Source organism: Hippoglossus stenolepis, chromosome 6 (genome assembly GCF_022539355.2).
Source record: "Hippoglossus stenolepis isolate QCI-W04-F060 chromosome 6, HSTE1.2, whole genome shotgun sequence".
Classification (NCBI taxonomy): Eukaryota; Metazoa; Chordata; class Actinopteri; order Pleuronectiformes; family Pleuronectidae; genus Hippoglossus; species Hippoglossus stenolepis.
This window is the reverse complement of record NC_061488.1, coordinates 27,682,278-27,701,737: the sequence shown is the minus strand read 5'-3', so window position 1 is coordinate 27,701,737 and position 19,460 is coordinate 27,682,278. Positions and strand designations below refer to the sequence as shown.

At 45.0% G+C, this 19,460-nt stretch overlaps 1 protein-coding gene, 1 long non-coding RNA gene and 1 pseudogene across 2 annotated transcripts in view; 1 reads left to right on the top strand and 2 right to left on the bottom strand.

Annotated features, from left to right (window-relative positions):
* Positions 1 to 19,460, bottom strand: part of ephb2a (eph receptor B2a) — a 94,974-nt gene that overhangs the window by 17,152 nt on the left and 58,362 nt on the right. Inside the window, exons 5-9 of the mRNA XM_035159691.1 lie at positions 17,399 to 17,734; positions 17,082 to 17,206; positions 5,125 to 5,287; positions 4,701 to 4,809; positions 1,821 to 1,888 (exon numbers count right to left, since the gene is read on the bottom strand). Of these exons, the coding sequence (XP_035015582.1) occupies positions 1,821 to 1,888; positions 4,701 to 4,809; positions 5,125 to 5,287; positions 17,082 to 17,206; positions 17,399 to 17,734 (801 nt within the window). The remainder of the gene's footprint in view (positions 1 to 1,820; positions 1,889 to 4,700; positions 4,810 to 5,124; positions 5,288 to 17,081; positions 17,207 to 17,398; positions 17,735 to 19,460) is intronic.
* On the bottom strand, positions 57 to 1,429 carry LOC118111258. The gene is made up of 2 exons (XR_004697066.1): positions 940 to 1,429; positions 57 to 294 (listed from the first exon to the last, which is right to left on the bottom strand). It is a non-coding gene; the product is annotated as an uncharacterized LOC118111258 (long non-coding RNA).
* On the top strand, positions 7,555 to 10,024 carry LOC118111505 (annotated as a pseudogene).

Genomic DNA, 19,460 nt, shown 5'->3' with positions numbered 1-19,460 from the left:
AAAAAAAGTAGAAGGTAAGAAACTGAAGCTTAGAATATAGAGAATCAAACACAAAGTTCTGTTGGTCTGTCATCTCAGAAGAAACTGAGGGTGGTTTATTGACATCATCATCACATCTCATTAAAGAATTAAGGATGTTGTTATCCAGTCTCTCTCCTCCACACCCTGAAGAATGGCACCAAATATTCTGCTCCATACATGAGGTCTTCCTTCTGTTGACACCAGTCATCTGATAGTTGGATGAGGTCCAGTTGTTTCACGTCATCATCAACTAAACCTTCAGTCCTTCTGCCTCTGGTAGATTCATGGATGATAACAATTTTTTTTAAAAAGCACGTCAGCAGAGAGAGATAGAAAAATAATTTATGAATTAGTTTGTAACAATCAGACTTTATCACATCAGAACTAAATAATCAGATTAAAGTAGAAATTAAGACACTGGCACCAAGAAGTCAAACACACAGCCCAGGATAAATCATAAAACTGAATCTGAAAATCAAATTTAGATAACTTACTGTCTGTTTTTCCTAAACAGTCAGTATAACCTGACAGCTTCACTACATAACTACAAACACACAACTTTTTACCTGATTAAGTTTAGACACAACATGTAAGAAGTTACCTAAACATTATGTTAAACTGAACTATCACCACGTCCTCATGGACTTTTTAAATTTACCTTTTTATCGAGCTTAACTTTAACACCTGGTTAACACAGGTTAGCAGCCCTGAGGTAACTGGTAGGCCCAGCATTGCAAAGCTATCGGCTAACTAGCTAGCTTTGTAAGCATCGTAATTCACATTCACTGGGACCGTAACTAGCATGCTAACAGTTTCCTCTTCTCCAGTCAGAACACCTAGAAACACAGTAACTCTAGAGCATAAATAACACGTGAAGATAAAGACTGTAAAAGGTTGATAAAACAAAAGTTTACTCACCGAACAAACTGGAGACATCAGCTCCTCTTTGTCTGTTGTTACTGAAGAACAGGCCTTAAACCCTCTCTCTCTCTCTCTCTCTTTAAGCACTTCCGCATAGGCTTCTTCTTTTAGAACCGGAAGCTACGTTGATCTTTTATATACAGTCTATGGTTAGGATTTCAGTACCGTACAGAAGGTCATTGCAGTGTGAGTTTGTTTAGGAAGTGACAGCTGGATCAACCAATCATTAAATCAATTTTGAAGGCCAGCACTCTTTTCCTTGTAGCGTAACCTAAGCGTAACAGTTACCCTCATAGTAAACTAAACAGTGAAACAAGCATCATGTCCGGTTATGGGAAAGTTGTGGGAATTCATTGCATTACTGCTGGAAGTTAACCAGTTTCTTAGTCCCTGAAAAAGCTTCATGATTTTTCAGGTTTTTAAAGGTCCAGTGTGTAAGATTTAGGTGAAAGGGATCTATTGGCAGAAATTGAATTTAAAATAATCCTAGTGACGTTTTCACTAGATAGGGCCCTTTATATTTAAATACTTTATAAATACATCGGGAGCGGGTCCTCTCTATGGAGGCTGCCATGTTTTTTTTTACAGTAGTCCAAACTGTACAAACTAAACACCTTTTGAGTTTTTATGACAACTGAAGGCTACCACAGGTTCTCTTTCATGTTTGGAAAGGGAGGGTTAGGTGAGGGATATTCAGCTGCAACATGATACCTCACCACTAGATGTCACTAAAGTCTACGCACTGCCTCTTTAAGAAGTAAACCTTTACCATGGCCAGATTACTAATTGGCCGTAACTGTATTCTTAAAAAAATGTATTATTAAGCATTAGAGTTAAATGGCTGTGACAACATACTTTTGAGAGTAAAAAGTACTTACTGTGTCCACTGTTATAATGCTGGAGTTTGTCTGTATACTCTGATTCTGGTCTGTCTGAACTTCTCCTGCTGTGGACAAACACACAGAGGCTTGCATGACCATGTGATTTGGATGATAAACCAAAGGAAACGTTAATAAAGACCATTAGCACCTACAACCCACAATAGTTTACAACTGATTTTCTCAACACCAAAAGAACACATTGAATATGTTGCCATATGTTTCTGTTACCTTGAAAACTATAGTATATTTCAACACGATCTACTTGTTTAGCCCTGTATTCATCAGTATTTCTATATCATCACATTCCCCCTGTTTAGGCTGTTTTAGCTCTTTGTTTTGTTTTTATAGCACAATTAGTATGTGGTTAAGTTTACTGTTGCTAAGTCTTATCAAACAGTTAGTAGTGAAAATAAATCATCATTAAGTGATGTTTCTTTGACATGGTGTTTTGTAACAATATGATTTCACCTCCAGGGGAATGGCGATGTGACTGCTCTAATACACTTTGATACATTCTGCCTCCAATCCTGCTTAACTGCTGATAATACTACCCTACAGCAAAACTAAGACATTGCTGATGTAGTGGACTGTAATTCTGATCTCCCAAAACTTCCACCAAAAGGGAAGCATCGTAAAACAACCTGGGAACAAGTCTGGAAGCTAATGCTAATGCCAATGGTAGCAGCACTGGCAACACAACAACCAAAGTTAACCCAAAGCCCACGGACATTGGGCCTCATTTACTAACAATTTACTGCGAACGTTTGACGCATAAATCTGGGATTCATCAATATGTTCGTACCTAAATTTGTTCGTACTCTGCGAACAAATTTAGTGTGTGTGTGTGTGTGTGCTCGTTTCTGTCCCTCTTCACATGAACTGATAATCACATGTATTCAGTTATTAATCGATGATGTTAGATCATGTCTCCGGATCGTTCCGTCACTTTAACCTTGATGTCCTGACTGTGCGCGTCACGTTACGTCTCGTGTTGTGTAGCAGGTTTAACATGTGTCTCAAACTCTAAAGTGAATCAAACAAACACAAAGTAAACATCAGCACTGTACGTGTCCTATCAGTCATGGTGTTTAATGTTAAAGAGTAAAGTGAGCTCAGGTCAGAGGAGTGAGGAGGAAGCAGACTCTGACAGAGACACAGACCGGACCTTTAATGTGCTTCTGTCCTGATCCTGAAGCAGCGGTGTTATAATTATTCAGCGAGAGTCCACGTCGGAGTCGCGATGCATCTTAGAGAAATGTCCACAGCTCTAGTGTTCAGCTCTGTGCACGACACAGCGTCTCAGTTATTGCAGCCCAGGCAAAAAATGTTTATTACATCATCACTCCGGAGGACACACTACAGAAAAGTGTGTATTTTGTGTTTTCCACCTCCGACGCCTTCAATTTCTGCTGTTGTGAGATTCTTGTGTTTTTTACCTTTTCGGGCGATCTCTCATAACTTCAACTGTTCAGCACACTGCTCTCTTCTTGACATACGGATGTCCTTATGTCAAGAAGAAATAGAGGCGTGGTGGTATGCTAATTGCAGAGAGTGATACGCGCCTGTCAATTTAGAATGATTCTGATTCACAAACAAAAGCATGGTGTTGAGAACAAAATCGGCTGGTGCGCACATGTCATGAATCTGGGGTGATTTTGCGCACACACTTATTTTCTGCGGAGAGTAAGAACATTTCTGCGCACATAGTAAATGAGGCCCATTGAGAGGTTCTTGGAAGATAAAAAGCTATGTGAGGCCGACATTGAGTTCACCCCGCTACATTAATCACACCTGCAAATTGTTCATTGTTGTTGATTATTTAAAACAAGCAATTCCTTGCTAGCTGTCGTTTGGTCCTAAGCCAGCTCGGGTTTATCTTTTGTGAAAGAATAAACTCTATTGCACTGAACTTTAATAATCTCCAGTTAATTATTTTTAATACTATTGGGACTCCAGTAATTGTGTAGTTTACGTGTTGGAATAGAAGACTGGATGTAGAATCTGGCCCTGTGCTCCAACAAAACCACCCCATTAATAAGCTGACATCGCAGGAGGCTACATCAAGCACACTGGTACAGCACTCCCAGAATGAGACAGGCCCTAAGACAAATCAAACCAACAAAGCTCCTGGACCTGATGGGGTTACTGGACAGTTCCTGAAATATGTTAGCCTATTATACCCTATTATTATATATAACATAAGACAATTGACAGCATTTTAATAAAGCCTGTTTAACATCTCTCTGGAACAGGCCACTGTCCCATCCTGCCTCAAGTCAGCTACAATCATCTCCATGCGGAAACAGGCAAGTCCTTGAATGACTATCGCCCAATGGCCCTGACCCCCATAGTAATGAAGTGCGATGAGAGATCATTCGGTCATACATAAAAGGTTTCATCCCCGCCACCTTGGACCAGCACCACCTGGATCAGCAAGACACATATATACGGAGGCTATTTGTTGACTATAGCTCCAAATTCAATACCATCCAACCCAATAACATTCCTATAACCCTAACTAACCTTGGCATCAAGGTTGATGCCACCATAGGAACTGGCTTCTCCTTTTCACACATGACGACCCCCTTCCCCCCCAACACCACAACCAATATAACTGAATCTGTTGGCTGTATTAACACACAAGGACTGTATCTGTGTTAAGCCCTCTCTCTTAATTAATAATCTGCATCTGACCAATATTCCTCAATGAAATATCTTTCCCGGGCAATTTATCTAATAATTGCACTTCAGCTCTCTAGGTCATTTGTTATTGTGTCTCATGATGCTGTATTTTTGTTCTTTCACTGCCCAAAACATAAAGGAGATTATTAAAAAAACAATATGATCACTTCATGTTGTGCTATATTACAGACTCACCTGTGGCAGACAATGATAAAGACAGAGATGGCAATGATGAAAACCACCCCTGCAGCCGCTGAACCAATTATGAGAGGGAGCTTCTCCTGGATACTGGAGTTATATTCATCTACAGGTCAAAAGACAAAAAATAACGGGAAAAAACAACATTTTACATGCGGATTTCCTCCATGGCATGATTACCAATAATGAGTTTCTCGAAGTGTTTTCTCATTCTTTACTTCCAGGTTTTTTCTCTCCACTGTCACCTCGTGCTTGCTCATGGTTGGAACTGTTGAGTTTCTCTCAATAATATTGTAAGATTTCAACCTGACTATGTAATGTGCCTTCAGATAATAATAATAATAATAATAATCTACACAAATAAAAATTAATTGATTTGAAATTAATTAAACTGAACTTGAATTATTATTGTCAATCTTACCTTCAGTCATCGTTTGGAAGTGCATTTTGCCACTGAAGCGTCCAAATCCAGCAACAGTCCGAGCTCGAACCTGAAAGATGTAAATAGTTCCAGGCTTCAGGCTTCGTATGAGTGCAGTGTTGGTCTGACTCCTTGTTAGAGATGAGTTCCACTCTGCCTGGTTCTGAAAAACATTCATCACAAATTATAAACCTAAACATAATCAGATGAAATCTGTAAGTAATTGCTGAAAACTATTTAAACTATAAATATAGAGCAGTAATATTGTCTCTATCAAATATGGGAGAAATGTGGAGGAACTGCTTTTGTCATCGGCTCCTTAATCCAAGATGATGCAGCGAACGTTATGTTCAGTATGTTTGTGCGCACTTTTCTGTCTTGTTTTTTGTGTTAACTGTCATGACTATGAACTTATTACTCTTGACTTTGCCTCCTGCATGAGGAGTGGTTTTGGTTTTGGTTTATAGACTCTTGGTTTGTTTTCCCTGTGCCTGTGTTTTCCTTATGTTTTGGATTTGTGTTCTCTGAGTTTTCAGTTTCCTATTTTATTTTATGTCCTATCTCCTGCCCCTGTGATTGTCTTCACCTGTTCCTTGTGTGTTTCACCTGTGTCCAATAACCCCTTCATCCCTGTGTTTATAAGTCTCTGTGCCTCCATTTGTCTTTGTTAGTTCGTTGTCGTTTCTCCTCTATCATCCCTCTGAAGTGAGTGTCTAGTGTCTAGTGGCTGTTAGCCGTTTTGAGTTTATTGGATCTAGTTTTTTCTCTGTAAGAACTTTGCCTTTCATTAAAGTACACTTTTTGTTTTACTACTTTTCTGCTCTGCATTTCTGGGTCCTCCTGTTTCCACTAAACCTGACATTAACACCGTTTTCTGTTGTGATACCCGCAGCTCTTTCACCAGAGAAGAGCTCCTGAACATCAAGGGAACAACTCCAGCGGATTCTTTTCCATAATCTTTGTGTTCATCCATGGAATTATTGGACATTCTGGTTAAAGGTGCCCTCACCATTGCCAACACAGTGAGGGGGAGATTTGCTGGAGCGCTCATGCGTCTCCGCAGACACGGACATTATAGACCTCTCCCAGTAATATTTATCTGCAACATGCATTCACTGAGCAACAAACTGGATGAACTTCAGCTCCTGGTGGCTAGAAACAGAGACCTTTCTTCATCTTCTGTCTTGTGTTTAATGGAGACGTGGCTGTGTGGATCAACACCAGACTCTGCGCTGCAGTTTGAAGGCTTCCAGCTGTTCAGAGCGGACAGCGAGATGGAACTCTCCGGCAATACAAAAGGTGGGGGAATCTGTTTTTATACAAACAGCAGCTGGTGCAATGTAACAGTCATTCAGAAGCACTCTTCTCCTGTTCTGGAATTTTTTTTTTCGTAACTGTAAACCCTTCTACTCCCCCGTGAGCTTGCCTCATTCATTTGGTTGATTTTTACATTACACCGAGTGGAGTGGACATACCGTGACACCTAAGTTAGTATTCTCTGCGATTTTGACAAGGGAAATCTCAGTCACGAACTCCCCAAATGCAAACCGTTTATTGAATGTCCGACCAGAGAGAAGGACACTTTGAATCACCGTTACACGACAGTCAGTGGTGTATATCACGCCAACCCCCAAGCTGCACTGGGACCCTCTGACCACGTTATGGTCCACCTGATTCTCTCAAAATCTGTTGTGAGGACATCTAAGATCTAATCTCTTGGAGATACAAGAGGCCCAGGAGGACCGCTGCCCCCCTGTAATATCCAGGGCAGATGCGTGGAGATCACTTAACCGGATTAACACACACAAGTCACCTGGACCTGATGGCATCCCTGGCCGAGCTCTCAAGGTGTGTGCAGATCAGCTGGTAGATACATTTTCAACCTGTCACTGCTCCAGTCTGTTGTCCCCACATGCTTCAAGGAGAACATCATTGTCCCTGTTCTGAAGAAAAAGAAAACCCTCTGCCTGAACGACTACTGCCCAGTAGCACTCACCTCCACTGACTCAACACCGGTGCCCCCCAGGGCTGCGTGCTCAGTCCTCTCCTGTACTCCCTGTTCATGCATGATTGCGTGGCCACCCACAGCTCCAACACCATAATCAAATTTGCTGATGACGCGACCGTTATAGGCCTGATCACTGGCGACAATGAGAAGGCCTACAGAGAAGAGGTTAGAGCCCTGACATCTTGGTGCAAGGACAAAAACCTCCATCTCAATGTCGGCAAAACGAAGGAGCTGATCGTGGACTACAGGCAGAGACAAGGTGTAGAACACCCCCCCCCCCCTCTCCATCAACGGGACTACGGTGGAGAGAGTCAGCAATTTCAGGTTCCTCGGGGTTCACATCAGTGATGACCTGACCTGGACCCACCACACAGACTCCATGGCTGGGCTGGGTCCCGTTACAGTTGCGCCTCGAGCCGGCGATGACCATGGAGGAGCGGGAATATCCCGAAGGGTTGCTGGTGACAGAGGCCGGGCCGCAGTGGCTCCGGGCCGAGGTGGAGCGTCTCACCCTGGAGCTCCGCGAGACGACCCGCGAGAAGATCCAGGCGGCGGAGTACGGGCTGGCGGTGCTGGAGGAGAAACAGCAGCTGAAGCAGAGGTTCGACGAGCTGGAGACGGAACACGAGACGGTCCGGCAGGAGCGGGACCAGCTGAAGGAGGCCTTTGGACAAGCTTACTCAATCCAAAGGAAGGTGGCAGCAGATGGAGAAAGCAGGGAAGAGACTCTGATTCTGGAGTCTGCCAGTAAAGAGGCTGTCTACCAGCAGAAAGTCCTGGAGTTGCAGAATGAACTCCGACAGGCCAAAGCCTCCCTGACCAGTGCACAAGCTGAAAGCGATCGTCTGTCCTCCATTGTCCTGGAGATGAAAGAGAGTTCAGAGCTGGTAGAGCTACAGCGCGGTCAGCAACGTGATGACATCAGAGAGTACAAGGTGTGAGAGGCTCGTCTGCTGCAGGACTACAGCGAGCTGGAAGAGGAGAACATCTCTCTTCAGAAAGAAGTATCTGTGCTTAGACAGAACCAGGTGGAATTCGAAGGTCTAAAGCATGAGCTCCAGCGTCTGGAGGAGGACTCCCAGTGTCTGCACAGCCAGCTGGAGGAAGCCATGCGTCTTAGAGAAATTGCAGAGCGGCAGCTAACAGAGGCCTTAGAGACGATCTAAACCAAGCGCGAGCAGAAGGCCTCCCTGCGCAAGCAGCTCTCCCACTCGATGACCATCGGTGGCTCTGTATACAACAGCTCTTTTAATGTCTCCCTCGACAACCTGAAACTCCACGACGATCCCTCCACCATCAGCGAGCCCGACAACGATGATCTAATCAGAGGCTTCGAGAATGGCTTAATGAAGGCCGGTGAGGGCGACGAAGACAACAGAGCCGCTGTGAACAAGAGAGGAGAGCCCTTCAAGCCGGCTCCCAGCCTGGTAGATGACCTGCTCAGTGAGCTCAACAACTCCGAGATCCAGAAACTGAAACAGCAGCTCAGTCAGGTGGAGCGGGAGAAAATGGCCTTGATAAACTCTCTACAGGAGAACCAGAAGCAGCTGGAACGGGCCTATGGGACTGTGTCCGAGCAAAAGGAAACTGTCAACAAACTGACGGAGAACCTCACCGCCATGAGGAAGCTTCAGGCCAGTAAGGAGCGCCAGTCTGCCTTCGACAGTGAAAAAGACCGGGACAGCCACTACAGAGACTACTACGAGCTGGACATCAACGGGCCTGAGATCCTGCAGTGTAAATACACTGTGTGAACTTTGGCTGTGTCTGAAGCTGGGGGAGCTGAGGCAGGAACTGAAAACGCTTAGAGCAGAATACGAGGAGTGTCGTACTCAGTATGAAGACGAGCGAACGCAGTTGGAGAGTGACGTCCATGACTTGAGGTCAAGTTTAGCGTCCCTTGAGAAGATCAGTCAAGTAGATAAAGCAGAGGTGACTCATCTGGAGAAGGAGCTTAATTTGGTCAGCAAGGCTGCAGGAGAATCACAAGGCGGCCTTAATGTGGCCCAGGATGAGCTAATAGCCTTCAGTGAGGAGCTGGCCAATCTCTACAACCACGTTTGTATGTGCAACAATGAGACCCCTAACCGTGTCATTCTCGACTACTACAAGGAAGGCAAGGTCATGGTGAGACGAGGGAACGAAGGGAAAGAGCACCAGACTTTCGTACTTATCAGCAAGGGGCTGGTCACCAAGACTGAGTTTGGAAAGACCGACTCCAGCAGCACCGCAGCTACTACATCTCCGGCCCCAGAGCACCGCCCAGAACCCATGAACATCTACAACCTTGTAGCCATCATTAGCGACCAGATCCTCCACTTGCAGCAGGCAGTGGACCGCACCACAGAGCTGTCGCGCCAGAGACTCGCCAATCTGGAGTTGAGCACAGTGGCGGACAAAGACAAAGAGGCTTGGATGGGAGAGATCCTCAAGCTGAAGTCCCTGCTCAGCACCAAAAGGGAACAGATAGCCACGCTCAGAGCCATTAATGACGCCACAGAACCTACAGGCTGTCCAGTACCCGATCCTTACCTGGCCCTACAGAACCTGAACCCGTCTCACCAGTTTTTCACAGTCATAGACTTAGCCAACGCCTTCTTCTGCCTCCCGCTGGATCCAGACTCACAAGCCATGTTTGCATTTACGTACCAAGGACAACAGTACACTTACTCCAGGATGCCCCAAGGATTCCGAGACAGCCCCGGTATTTTCAATAGGGCTCTCAAACAGGACCTACAAGACATGACCTGGCCAGAGGGCACTATGCTCCTCCAATATGTGGACGACCTGTTACTGGCAGCCCCCAACATCACCACCTGCCTCCAAGCCACGCACGCATTACTGCGTCAATTGGCGACCTGTGGATACAAGGTCAACAAAGACAAGGTCTAAGTCTGCAGGCGGAACGTCACCTTCTTAGGAAGAATGATCTCGGCCAACAGTGTGACGCTCACCAACTCACAAAGGACCTCCATTCTCAACCATGGACAACCAACAACTGTGCAACAGATGCTGGCCTTTCTAGGCCTCACTGGCTACAGCCGTAACCACGTCCCACGATACGTGGACCTCACACAACCTCTAAGAGACATGGTGGCTGCAGCGGGCAACAGAAACCTCACGGCACCCCTGAAATGGACTGTTGCCGCAGAAGAAGTCTTTACCGCCACCAAACAGGCGCTTGCCCATGCTGCAAGTTTGGCTTCACCTGATTACGATGCAGACTTTCACTTAGATGTTTCCGAAAACAGGAGCGGTGGTGAATGCAGTCCTGTTTCAGAAAAAGGAGGGAACCAGGAATGTGCTGATGTACCACAGTTCCAGGCTGGACTCCATAGAAAGAGGACAAACTGCATGCGCCAGGTACATGGCCGCGCTAACAAAGGCCGTTACAAAGACCAGCCACATTGTTATGTGTCACCCCCTAAAAGTCAACTCGGACCACGGCATCACTGCGTTTCTGAACTCTAAGGCATTTACTTTTTCACCAGCCCGAAAAATCAAAATCTACCAGGCGATCCAACAGCCTCACATCACCTTCGAATCCAAACCCTTCAACATGGCTAATGGAATGACATCGGACACACACGCCCCACTTAACTGTGATGCCCTCTCCCAAGAAGAGATCAAACTCAGAGAAGATCTCCAATCTGAACCATTAGAACAACCAGATATGACACTGTTCACCGACGGCTGCTGCTACAAAGGAGAACACGGAAACGTGGCCGCCTATGCCGTCGTGGAACAGACACATGAAGGAAAACATACCACTCGAACCTCAGGCGATGGTTGAACCATGGAGCGTCGAAAGATGTAAAAGGCCTATGGAGAGCACACAGCGGACGGTTAGCTGTCCCAGCCAAACTAGCCCAGATACTTCTCAAACAGGCCCATGGACCTACACACATCAGTAAGAAACAGACTCAGAAGAACATGGAAAAGCTCTGGTGGCATCCACACATGGTAGCCCTGGTAGAGAACTTTGTACACGAATGCGATACATGCAATGCACACAACCCTAAAAGACCATACAAATGCCCCATGGGCCGTTTCCCTGTTCCTGATGTGCCATTCAAAGAAATATGCATTGATTTCACAGATATGGGCGCTGACCACCGAGTACAGGGATATAGGTACATGTTAGTAATGGTAGAAAGATACACCAAATGGCTCGAAGCAATACCCTGCCGACGGGAGGACGCTAAAACAGTGATCAAATGGTTAAGAAATGAACTCATACCCAGGTATGGAGTTCCCCGAGTCCTCAGATCAGACAACGGGTCCCACTTCACCAACAAACATCTAGGTACGGTAGAAGCCGCACTAGGGATCATGCATCGATTTGGTTCCGTGTATCACCCCCAGTCGCAAGGATTGGTAGAAAGAGCAAACCAGACATTAAAAAGGAAGATAGCCAAAGCATGTCACAACACCTCACTCACGTGGGTTGAAGCACTGCCCTTGGCGCTCATGTCAATGAGAAGTTCATCCAATGGTGTCACCCATCTATCCCCACATGAGCTTCTCACAGGACGGCCCATGCCAGGGCCTCCTCGAGACCCTGGGTATGGACCCGGGTTGGATGTATGTCAGGAGAAGTGTTTTGTCTGCACAGGTCCAGGCGGCTGCCGGACGTTCTGTCGAGACCCCAACGGAGACTCCTGTTCCAGTAAGACCGGGTGATTGGGTTAGGGTTAAAGTTCACAAGAGAAAGTGGCCCGACCCTAGGTGGACAGGACCTTGGGAGGTAACAGAGTGTACCTCACATGCGATCCGAGTAAAATGAAAAAACAGGAGCAATTTGGCACCACCTCACACATTGTGTACCCGCTGACCCACCTTCTCGGTCTTTACGAGAAGTAGCCACTGATTTGGCCGACTCCTCCTCAAAACCTTAAAGTAATACGTTGACCACAAAAGGAGGGTCTATCTGTATGTCTTGTCTTGATTATTTCCAAATATAAGCTTGTATACTCTACTTTAAACTCAGCTACGCACCTCAGCATACACACCATGTATATGTATCAATGGCTACAAGCTGGGCGAAGTTGTTCACACCATGAAATGGTGTGAAAGGAGGGATTTGTGGAGACTGTAATCCATGGCATACAATACACTGTACTTAAACTTGTTTTCATACCTAACCTTTTTTAATATTACAGCCTACCTCCCTTAGCTTTATTCAACATCACACATACATGAATGCTCATAAAAAACTGTGACCTACGCCTTAGAAAGAATTCAAGCAGCTACCCCAGGTTCTGAAGGCCAGATAGGAAAGGCGTTGTCTTGTCTGGAAAATGCGCATGCTTACGCACACAGAACATACAGCCGATAAAGCAGGAACACAATGTTCCTTACTCCAATGACCAAAAACACCATATCTGCAAAACTACTGAAGACTCACAAGGCTTCAGCCGGGTCAAGGCTTGTTTGTAAAAAACAAAACCAAACACTGTCAGAATGTGAAGATGAAGGAGGGGCGAAACTGGGAGCGGCTCGTGATCATTCGTGGATTCCAGTGCCAAGAGGCTGGGACCACGCCTGCGCACCAGCTAGGGAGAGCCATGTCTAAACCACGGCGACTCCCCCTCGTTATTGACCAATGAAGTTCTACCTACTATTATAAGTATTGCACCCGCCGTCCGTTCGGCGCGACTCTTGACTACCCCATGCTACTAGATGGCCGAGGCTGTGCATTGAGTGCCCATGGCTATGCTGTACCTTTTCATTGCTTCTAAATAAATACTTGTTGAACCAAACCGAGACCGGTTCTTCTCATACCTTGGGACAAAAGAACACGACACTACCGTCTGGATGAATACACAGAGGCTGTGACTTTATACATCAGTTTCTGTATCCCATCACGTACCAGGGTGAGTTACAAAAATGACAAACCCTGGTTCACAGCCAAACTCAGACAGTCAAGGTTGGTGAAGGAGACGGCATTTAGGACTGGGGAAAGGGACAGGTTTAAAGTGTCCAAGTAAAAGTTTAGCAGGGCGGTGAGAGATGCTAAGGACAGTACTCAGTGAAACTCCAACACTAATTATCAGCTAAAGACTCTGCTTCCGTCTGGAAAGGACTCCAAATGTCGGTCAGAAAAGTGCAAGTTAAGTCGGGTAGTCTGAAAAGAAAAGAGAGAAAGAAAGGAAACGGAGGGCAGACAACTCTTAAAGGGGACATAGCATGCCCATTTTACCACAAGTTGATATGGTTCCTTGGGGTCTTAATGAAATGTCTGTAACATACTTTGGTCAAAATACCACAAGGATCATTTAAAACAGCACCCTTTTTACCCTGTCTAAAACAGCCCTCCACAGAGTGACCTGTTTTGAGTGCCTGTTCCTTTAAATGCTAATGAGCCAGCTCCCCCCTCCCCCCTCTCCCCCCATGATTTTAAACGATATAAATTACATATTTTATATGATATAAATTATCAAATATGCATCCCATACTTTGTATTCCCCTTCTGTTGTCCTGGAGTTTTAATTTTCCCAATCACATAATTAAATGTCCCCCTCTGCCCATCCACTACAAGCACACAAGCAGACAGACAGAGAGAGAAAGAGAGGGGTGGGGGTGGGGGGCTATGAAGACCATCATTTACCCCCGAACCCCGACATTCAATGGGTATAACAAGCGGAGAAAGCAGAATCGCGGGCTGACCATATATATACAGTCTATGGGGCTGACCAGCGCGGAGAAATGCTCGTCCCGTGTGAACAGCCAGGCGGCTGCGTGCTGGAGAACGGCGCTGCGCTGCCTCGCAGCGGCGCTTCCGCGTCCGGTGTAAACCCGGCGTAACGAGTGGGGGGGCTCTGTGTGTTTGTGCCAGTGTTACAGTAGTGCTGAACACTGCGGAAGTCTTCCACACTGCTGGCTGTGTGGCGTTGACACAAATTCCAGCTCACGCATGGGAGAGCGAGCGGTCGCGCCCGAGCAACTACTGCAGCCTCCCAGTCCCAACGATCCAGACAAATGCCACATGTGAGTGAATCGCGGGCTGACCAGCGCAGAGAAATGCTCGTCCCGTGTGAACAGCCAGGAGGCTGCGCGCTTGGGAACGGCGCTGCGCTGCCTCGCAGCCTCCGGTGTAAACCCGGCGTAACGAGTGTGGGGGGTGGGCCAAGGCCATGTAGGGAGACTTCCAGTGCCTTGTTACGACACAAAACCCAGGAAGCTCAATCGAGTCACTCAAGCATGACGTTTCTGACTTAGAGGAACCATAACAAAACGCGCGAGTGTTTTTTTCCCAGAGTTTTTGGGTTGGTAGACATGCCAGATACCCACATTAACGTGTAGAAGCACTAACAAAGTGGAATTTGCATGCTATGTCCCCTTTAACAGATTTCTCTTCACAGAAAGGTGAGTAACGCCGGGGAAAGCCAGGCGCCTCCTTTCCGCCCCCCTGTTACACAATTGTGCTGTTCACATGGGCTGCAATGCGCTGCGCAGCGCCAAGGGTGCCTTGCACCGATGGTTTCGACGTCGAGTCTATTTTTTCCGCTTGCCGCGAGCGTATCGCGCCAGGAAACACGCTGAAAAATGATTTGAAACGATATAAATGACATATTTTTTATTATATAAATTATCAAATATGCATCCCATACTTTGGATGCCCCTTCTGTTGTCCTGGAGTTTCAATTTCCCCGATTTTCCCCTCACATTATCAATTTCCCCATCTGCCCATCCACTACAAGCACACAAGCAGCCAGACAGAGAGAGAAAGAGAGGGGGGGGGGGCTATGAAGACCATCATCATTTACCCCCGAACCCCTACATTGAACGGGTTACATACAGCCTGACCTGCGCGGAGAAATGCGCGTCCGGTGTGAACAGCCAGGCGGCTGCGCGCTTGAGAATGGCGCGGCGCGGTGCTTCCGCTTCCGGTGTAAACCCGGTGTGAGCCCAACTAGTAACGACACAGTTTATTATGACCGGGTCACACTGGCTGCGCCGCGTTTCTGTGTCGCAGATTCTCAGTTGTTTGATGTTGTCGCCAAGGGCTTAATTCGCTTACTGAGAGTTACTGATAGCTCATAGTAAAATAAGAATGCAGACTTGAACCTGGACATGTCCGCTTATTTTGCCACATCTAGTCAAATCCTGCTCCAACACAACCACCACTTCCGAGAGTGACCCTTCACAATAAAAGTCCCATACAGATACACTCCTTATGATTACAGGAAACACAAACGCAACTAAATAAAATAGCTTACTTGCTTTCACACTGGGTGATGATCCACTGCGGAGCTACAGCTGAGTTTATACAGAGGGTTTATATTGAAGATGGACATAAATGTGTGTGTGAGAGAGAGACAGGGTGAGCAAGAGAGAGAGAGACAGGTTGAGCAAGAGAGAGCGAGAGAGAGAGCGAGCACAAGAGAGAAAGAGAGCCTATTGGTCTTCACCTGAAGTTTTTTTTACATTAACCTTTAATATACCTACAGCCTTTCTGAGGTTTCTGATGTGATCACTGTATTTCCTTGTATAAAAGTAGTCCTATGCGCTCAAATAAATACCAGTACTATACGGTACTATACCTTATGAAGCCATGCATTTTCCACTCATGCAAATATTTGAAAGCTGTAAATTAAACATGAAGTTTAAGTTTCTGCAAATTAAAGAGTCTAGTGAAGTCTTTGGTTAGTTGTCTTTTGTAATGGAAAATTTTACCATTATACCACACTATATATTATCTGTGCTTATGCATACTATTTCTGCTTGTGTAACTGCCAAGATGACATCAGGGCCACAAATCTTAGACTGTGCTCGTCTCCCCCCAGACCTCGAAGAGGCCTTCAACATGTGTCTGGGTCTTATCTCCTGGGATATTAATATTCACTCAGTTCACCCACTTAGTTCACACACACACACACACACACACACACACACACACACACACACACACACACACACACACACACACACACACACACATATGAAATACCTGAATAAATGTTAAATAATGTTATTTTAAGCATGATACTCCAAACAAACCTCATTTAACTATAGTAAAGTAACAGTAGGCAAAAGTCTGAGAAAGGAGAATTGAAATGTGGTGAGATTTCATATTTACTTATACAAAATTTGGTATGTATTGTTCATTAGTGACTATCCCAACAAACACTACAGATTCATTTGTACAGCTGACTCTGTTATTTATAGAAATTTATTTTTAAATATGCATGAGGGACATCATAAATCGAGAGAGGAAGGGGTCCCACAGAGACTGCTTGTGTATAGGGCCCAGAATCTTGTGCTACACCCCTTCCCACGATGACCAGCCCTCACCCAAGAGCATCACCCATGCCAGCTCAGCAGGGGTCTGTGACTCTCAGCACATTCCCACAACAGTGCCCCCTTCCCCCTCTACCACAGTGTCACCCCTTTCCATCCTGGAGAGGGACGTTAACAAGCTCTTCAGGAGACAGAACCCCCGCAAAGCAGCTGGAGCACTGTGCCGATCAGCTGTCTCCAGTGTTCACAGACATTTTTAACACCTCACTGGAGACATGCCATGTGTCAACCTGCTTCAAATCCTCCACCATCATCCCCATCCCCCAAAAGCGAAGGACCACAGGACTTAATGACTACAGACCTGTCGCCCTGACTTCTGTGGTAATGAAGTCTTTTGAATGCCTTGTTCTGTACGTCTCCAGGACTCTGACGTGTGCAGGTAAGATTGTGGCCGACCCCTTCCAGCCTTGACACAACCGTTTTATCCTGACTGCTGCTGGCCTCATCATAAGGCCTGGGACCCCATCAATGAACTGCACTGATGTCCCTGCCTGTGACACTTTAACTTCCCGTGGCAAATAACGGACTAACTGTACATATTGAACAATTTTTTACATTTAATTTATGTTTCCTATTTTTATATTTATACTTCCTTGTATGTGTAAACCTGCTTGGCAATAAAACCTGATTATGAATACTGTTGTACCTTCTCATAGTACTGCAGTTCATAGTCCAGGATAACTCCATTGGGCTGATCAGGCTGAGACCAGGACAGTGTGATACTATTAGGAGTTCTGCTGACCTGGTGGATAATGGACACTGCTGATGGTGCTGAGGAAAAAGTAGGGCAGTGTTAGAGGCAGCTGAGAAGTACTGATGGGCAGACAAGCTGATGGGCAGTGAAGCTGAAACAGATACTGAAATTGGAACTTAGAGTTTTAGATCTACTTATGATCACTAATCAAATCATTAAGAAGTCAATTAAGTAAAGTTATCCTGTGCAAAATAATGGCTTAGCCTCACCAGCCTGGTTGGTGGTGATGTTGACAAATGTGTACTGTGGTGAATATGGACTCTGGTCAGACACTCCATTGACAGCTTGTATTTCAAAGGTGTACTGGGTATGAGCCAGGAGGTCGCTGATGTGGACACGGGTGTCGGTCAGTCCCAGCTGGCGTGGGACAAACTGTACGTTGTCTCCACAGCGGGTGCAGCCGCCTCGTCCACTGCCACAGCTCTTACATATGATGTTGTAGACCACATCTTCTCGGCCACCAGCCTCCTGTGGTTGGCTCCACTCCAGCCTCAGAGAGGTCTCATTGACTATGGAGATGACGTTTTGTGGAGCTGATGGGACAGCTGGAAGAGAAAGAAAAGCAAAAAACAAACTTATACTAATGTAATTTACTATAGTAATAGTTAGGTCTCTACTTCCCCTATCTAGAACCACGTGGCAACCAAGCGTGATGTCATCCATTGGTTTGTGAACTTTCGTTTTTGAAGCCGAGAGTTTAGAATTTGATCAGTGCCAACTTGACGATTTGTCGCCAGGCTGAGCCGGACTTTACCATATTTGGACAGAAAAGGAAGAGCTGGGTCTGACCTCTGACCTCTCAACTCGAGGACTGTAAACACACCCACCGACACTGGCCACTGACCACAACGAGCTCCGGACTGCACTGAGAACTAGCTGCTAACACAGTTGGCTTCATCATCTGAGGTAAAGTTCATGTTTAATAATCTGAAAAGCCAGTTATGCACATGTCCACATATTTCAGAGCAGTAATGAGTTGTAGCTGATGTTAGTGTGTGAGCTAACGTTAAATAGTGTTGTGTAAAATATTTTCTAACACTGTTTTTAATCTGCAGAACATGAAGAGAAGTTAGAACAGATGTTAGCTGCTACATGAACTGTGATGGATAATGGCTCCTGGACTGTTTGCATCTTTCCTCCATCACCATCATTACAGTCAAACCACACACTGTTAAACATTTTATATACAAGACCAGCTTGTGATCCTCTGGGCTTTGGACTTTACTCTTATAGTGAACAGACGACTGCATCAAGTGCTATAAGATTTACACTACTTTACTATTGTGCTCTCTCAATTCTAACATTTCTACTCTAAATTATACTTTCTGAATTCTAAGCACTAGAGATTAATCTTCCTACATTGAAGATCATGTTTACCTTGATCCACAACTGTATTCCATTTTTTGTTGGATTATAAATTAATTCATGTAGTTTAATGTGATATAAAGTTGGGTGATGTAAAACTCTACTGTAAAGAGTGGTCATCAAGACTAGAAAAGTGCCATATAAATACAGACCATTTAACGTGTTGTTGGAATTTGAAATTAATCACAGGCCTTTTACATTTTGGTTTTAATCAAATCAATCATTGATAGTTAAGATATGAGTTAATACTTTCCTTATGTGTCTTATGCCAACATTTTATGACAATTAGAACATTAATTCATCAAAATATCCTGTTTGATTTATTATAAGGAAGAAAAGGGTAAATGTGCAAAAAACAGGCAAGTCATCTGTAGTCAATGGGAAAAGTACTCAGTTCAGTTTAATCATAAATATCAGAGGTTAAGTAAACACTTAAGAGTTTGTATATCTAATACATACTTTTAAAGCGTTAAGCAGTAAATATTTGTTATAGAAGTCACAATTAATCCCGGTGAACTTCAGGTTGTACAGTTCCAGCTGTTTACAATTGAGGACTCTTCATGTCACATTGGTAAACACTTACCTGTGAAGGTTGTGACTGCTGAGGTTGATTCATTTACTAATTGTGGATAAATTATTTGTGTTATGTTTTAAAAATGTTACTACCATCTCTAAAAACAGCAGAAATTAAGTAAAAGGTAAGAAACTGAAGCTTAGAATATAGAGAATCAAACACAAAGTTCTGTTGGTCTGTCATCTCAGAAGAAACTGAAGGTGGTTTATCGACATCATCATCACATCTCATTAAAGAATTAAGGATGTTGTTATCCAGTCTCTCTCCTCCACACCCTGAAGAATGGCACCAAATATTCTGCTCCATACATGAGGTCTTCCTTCTGTTGACAC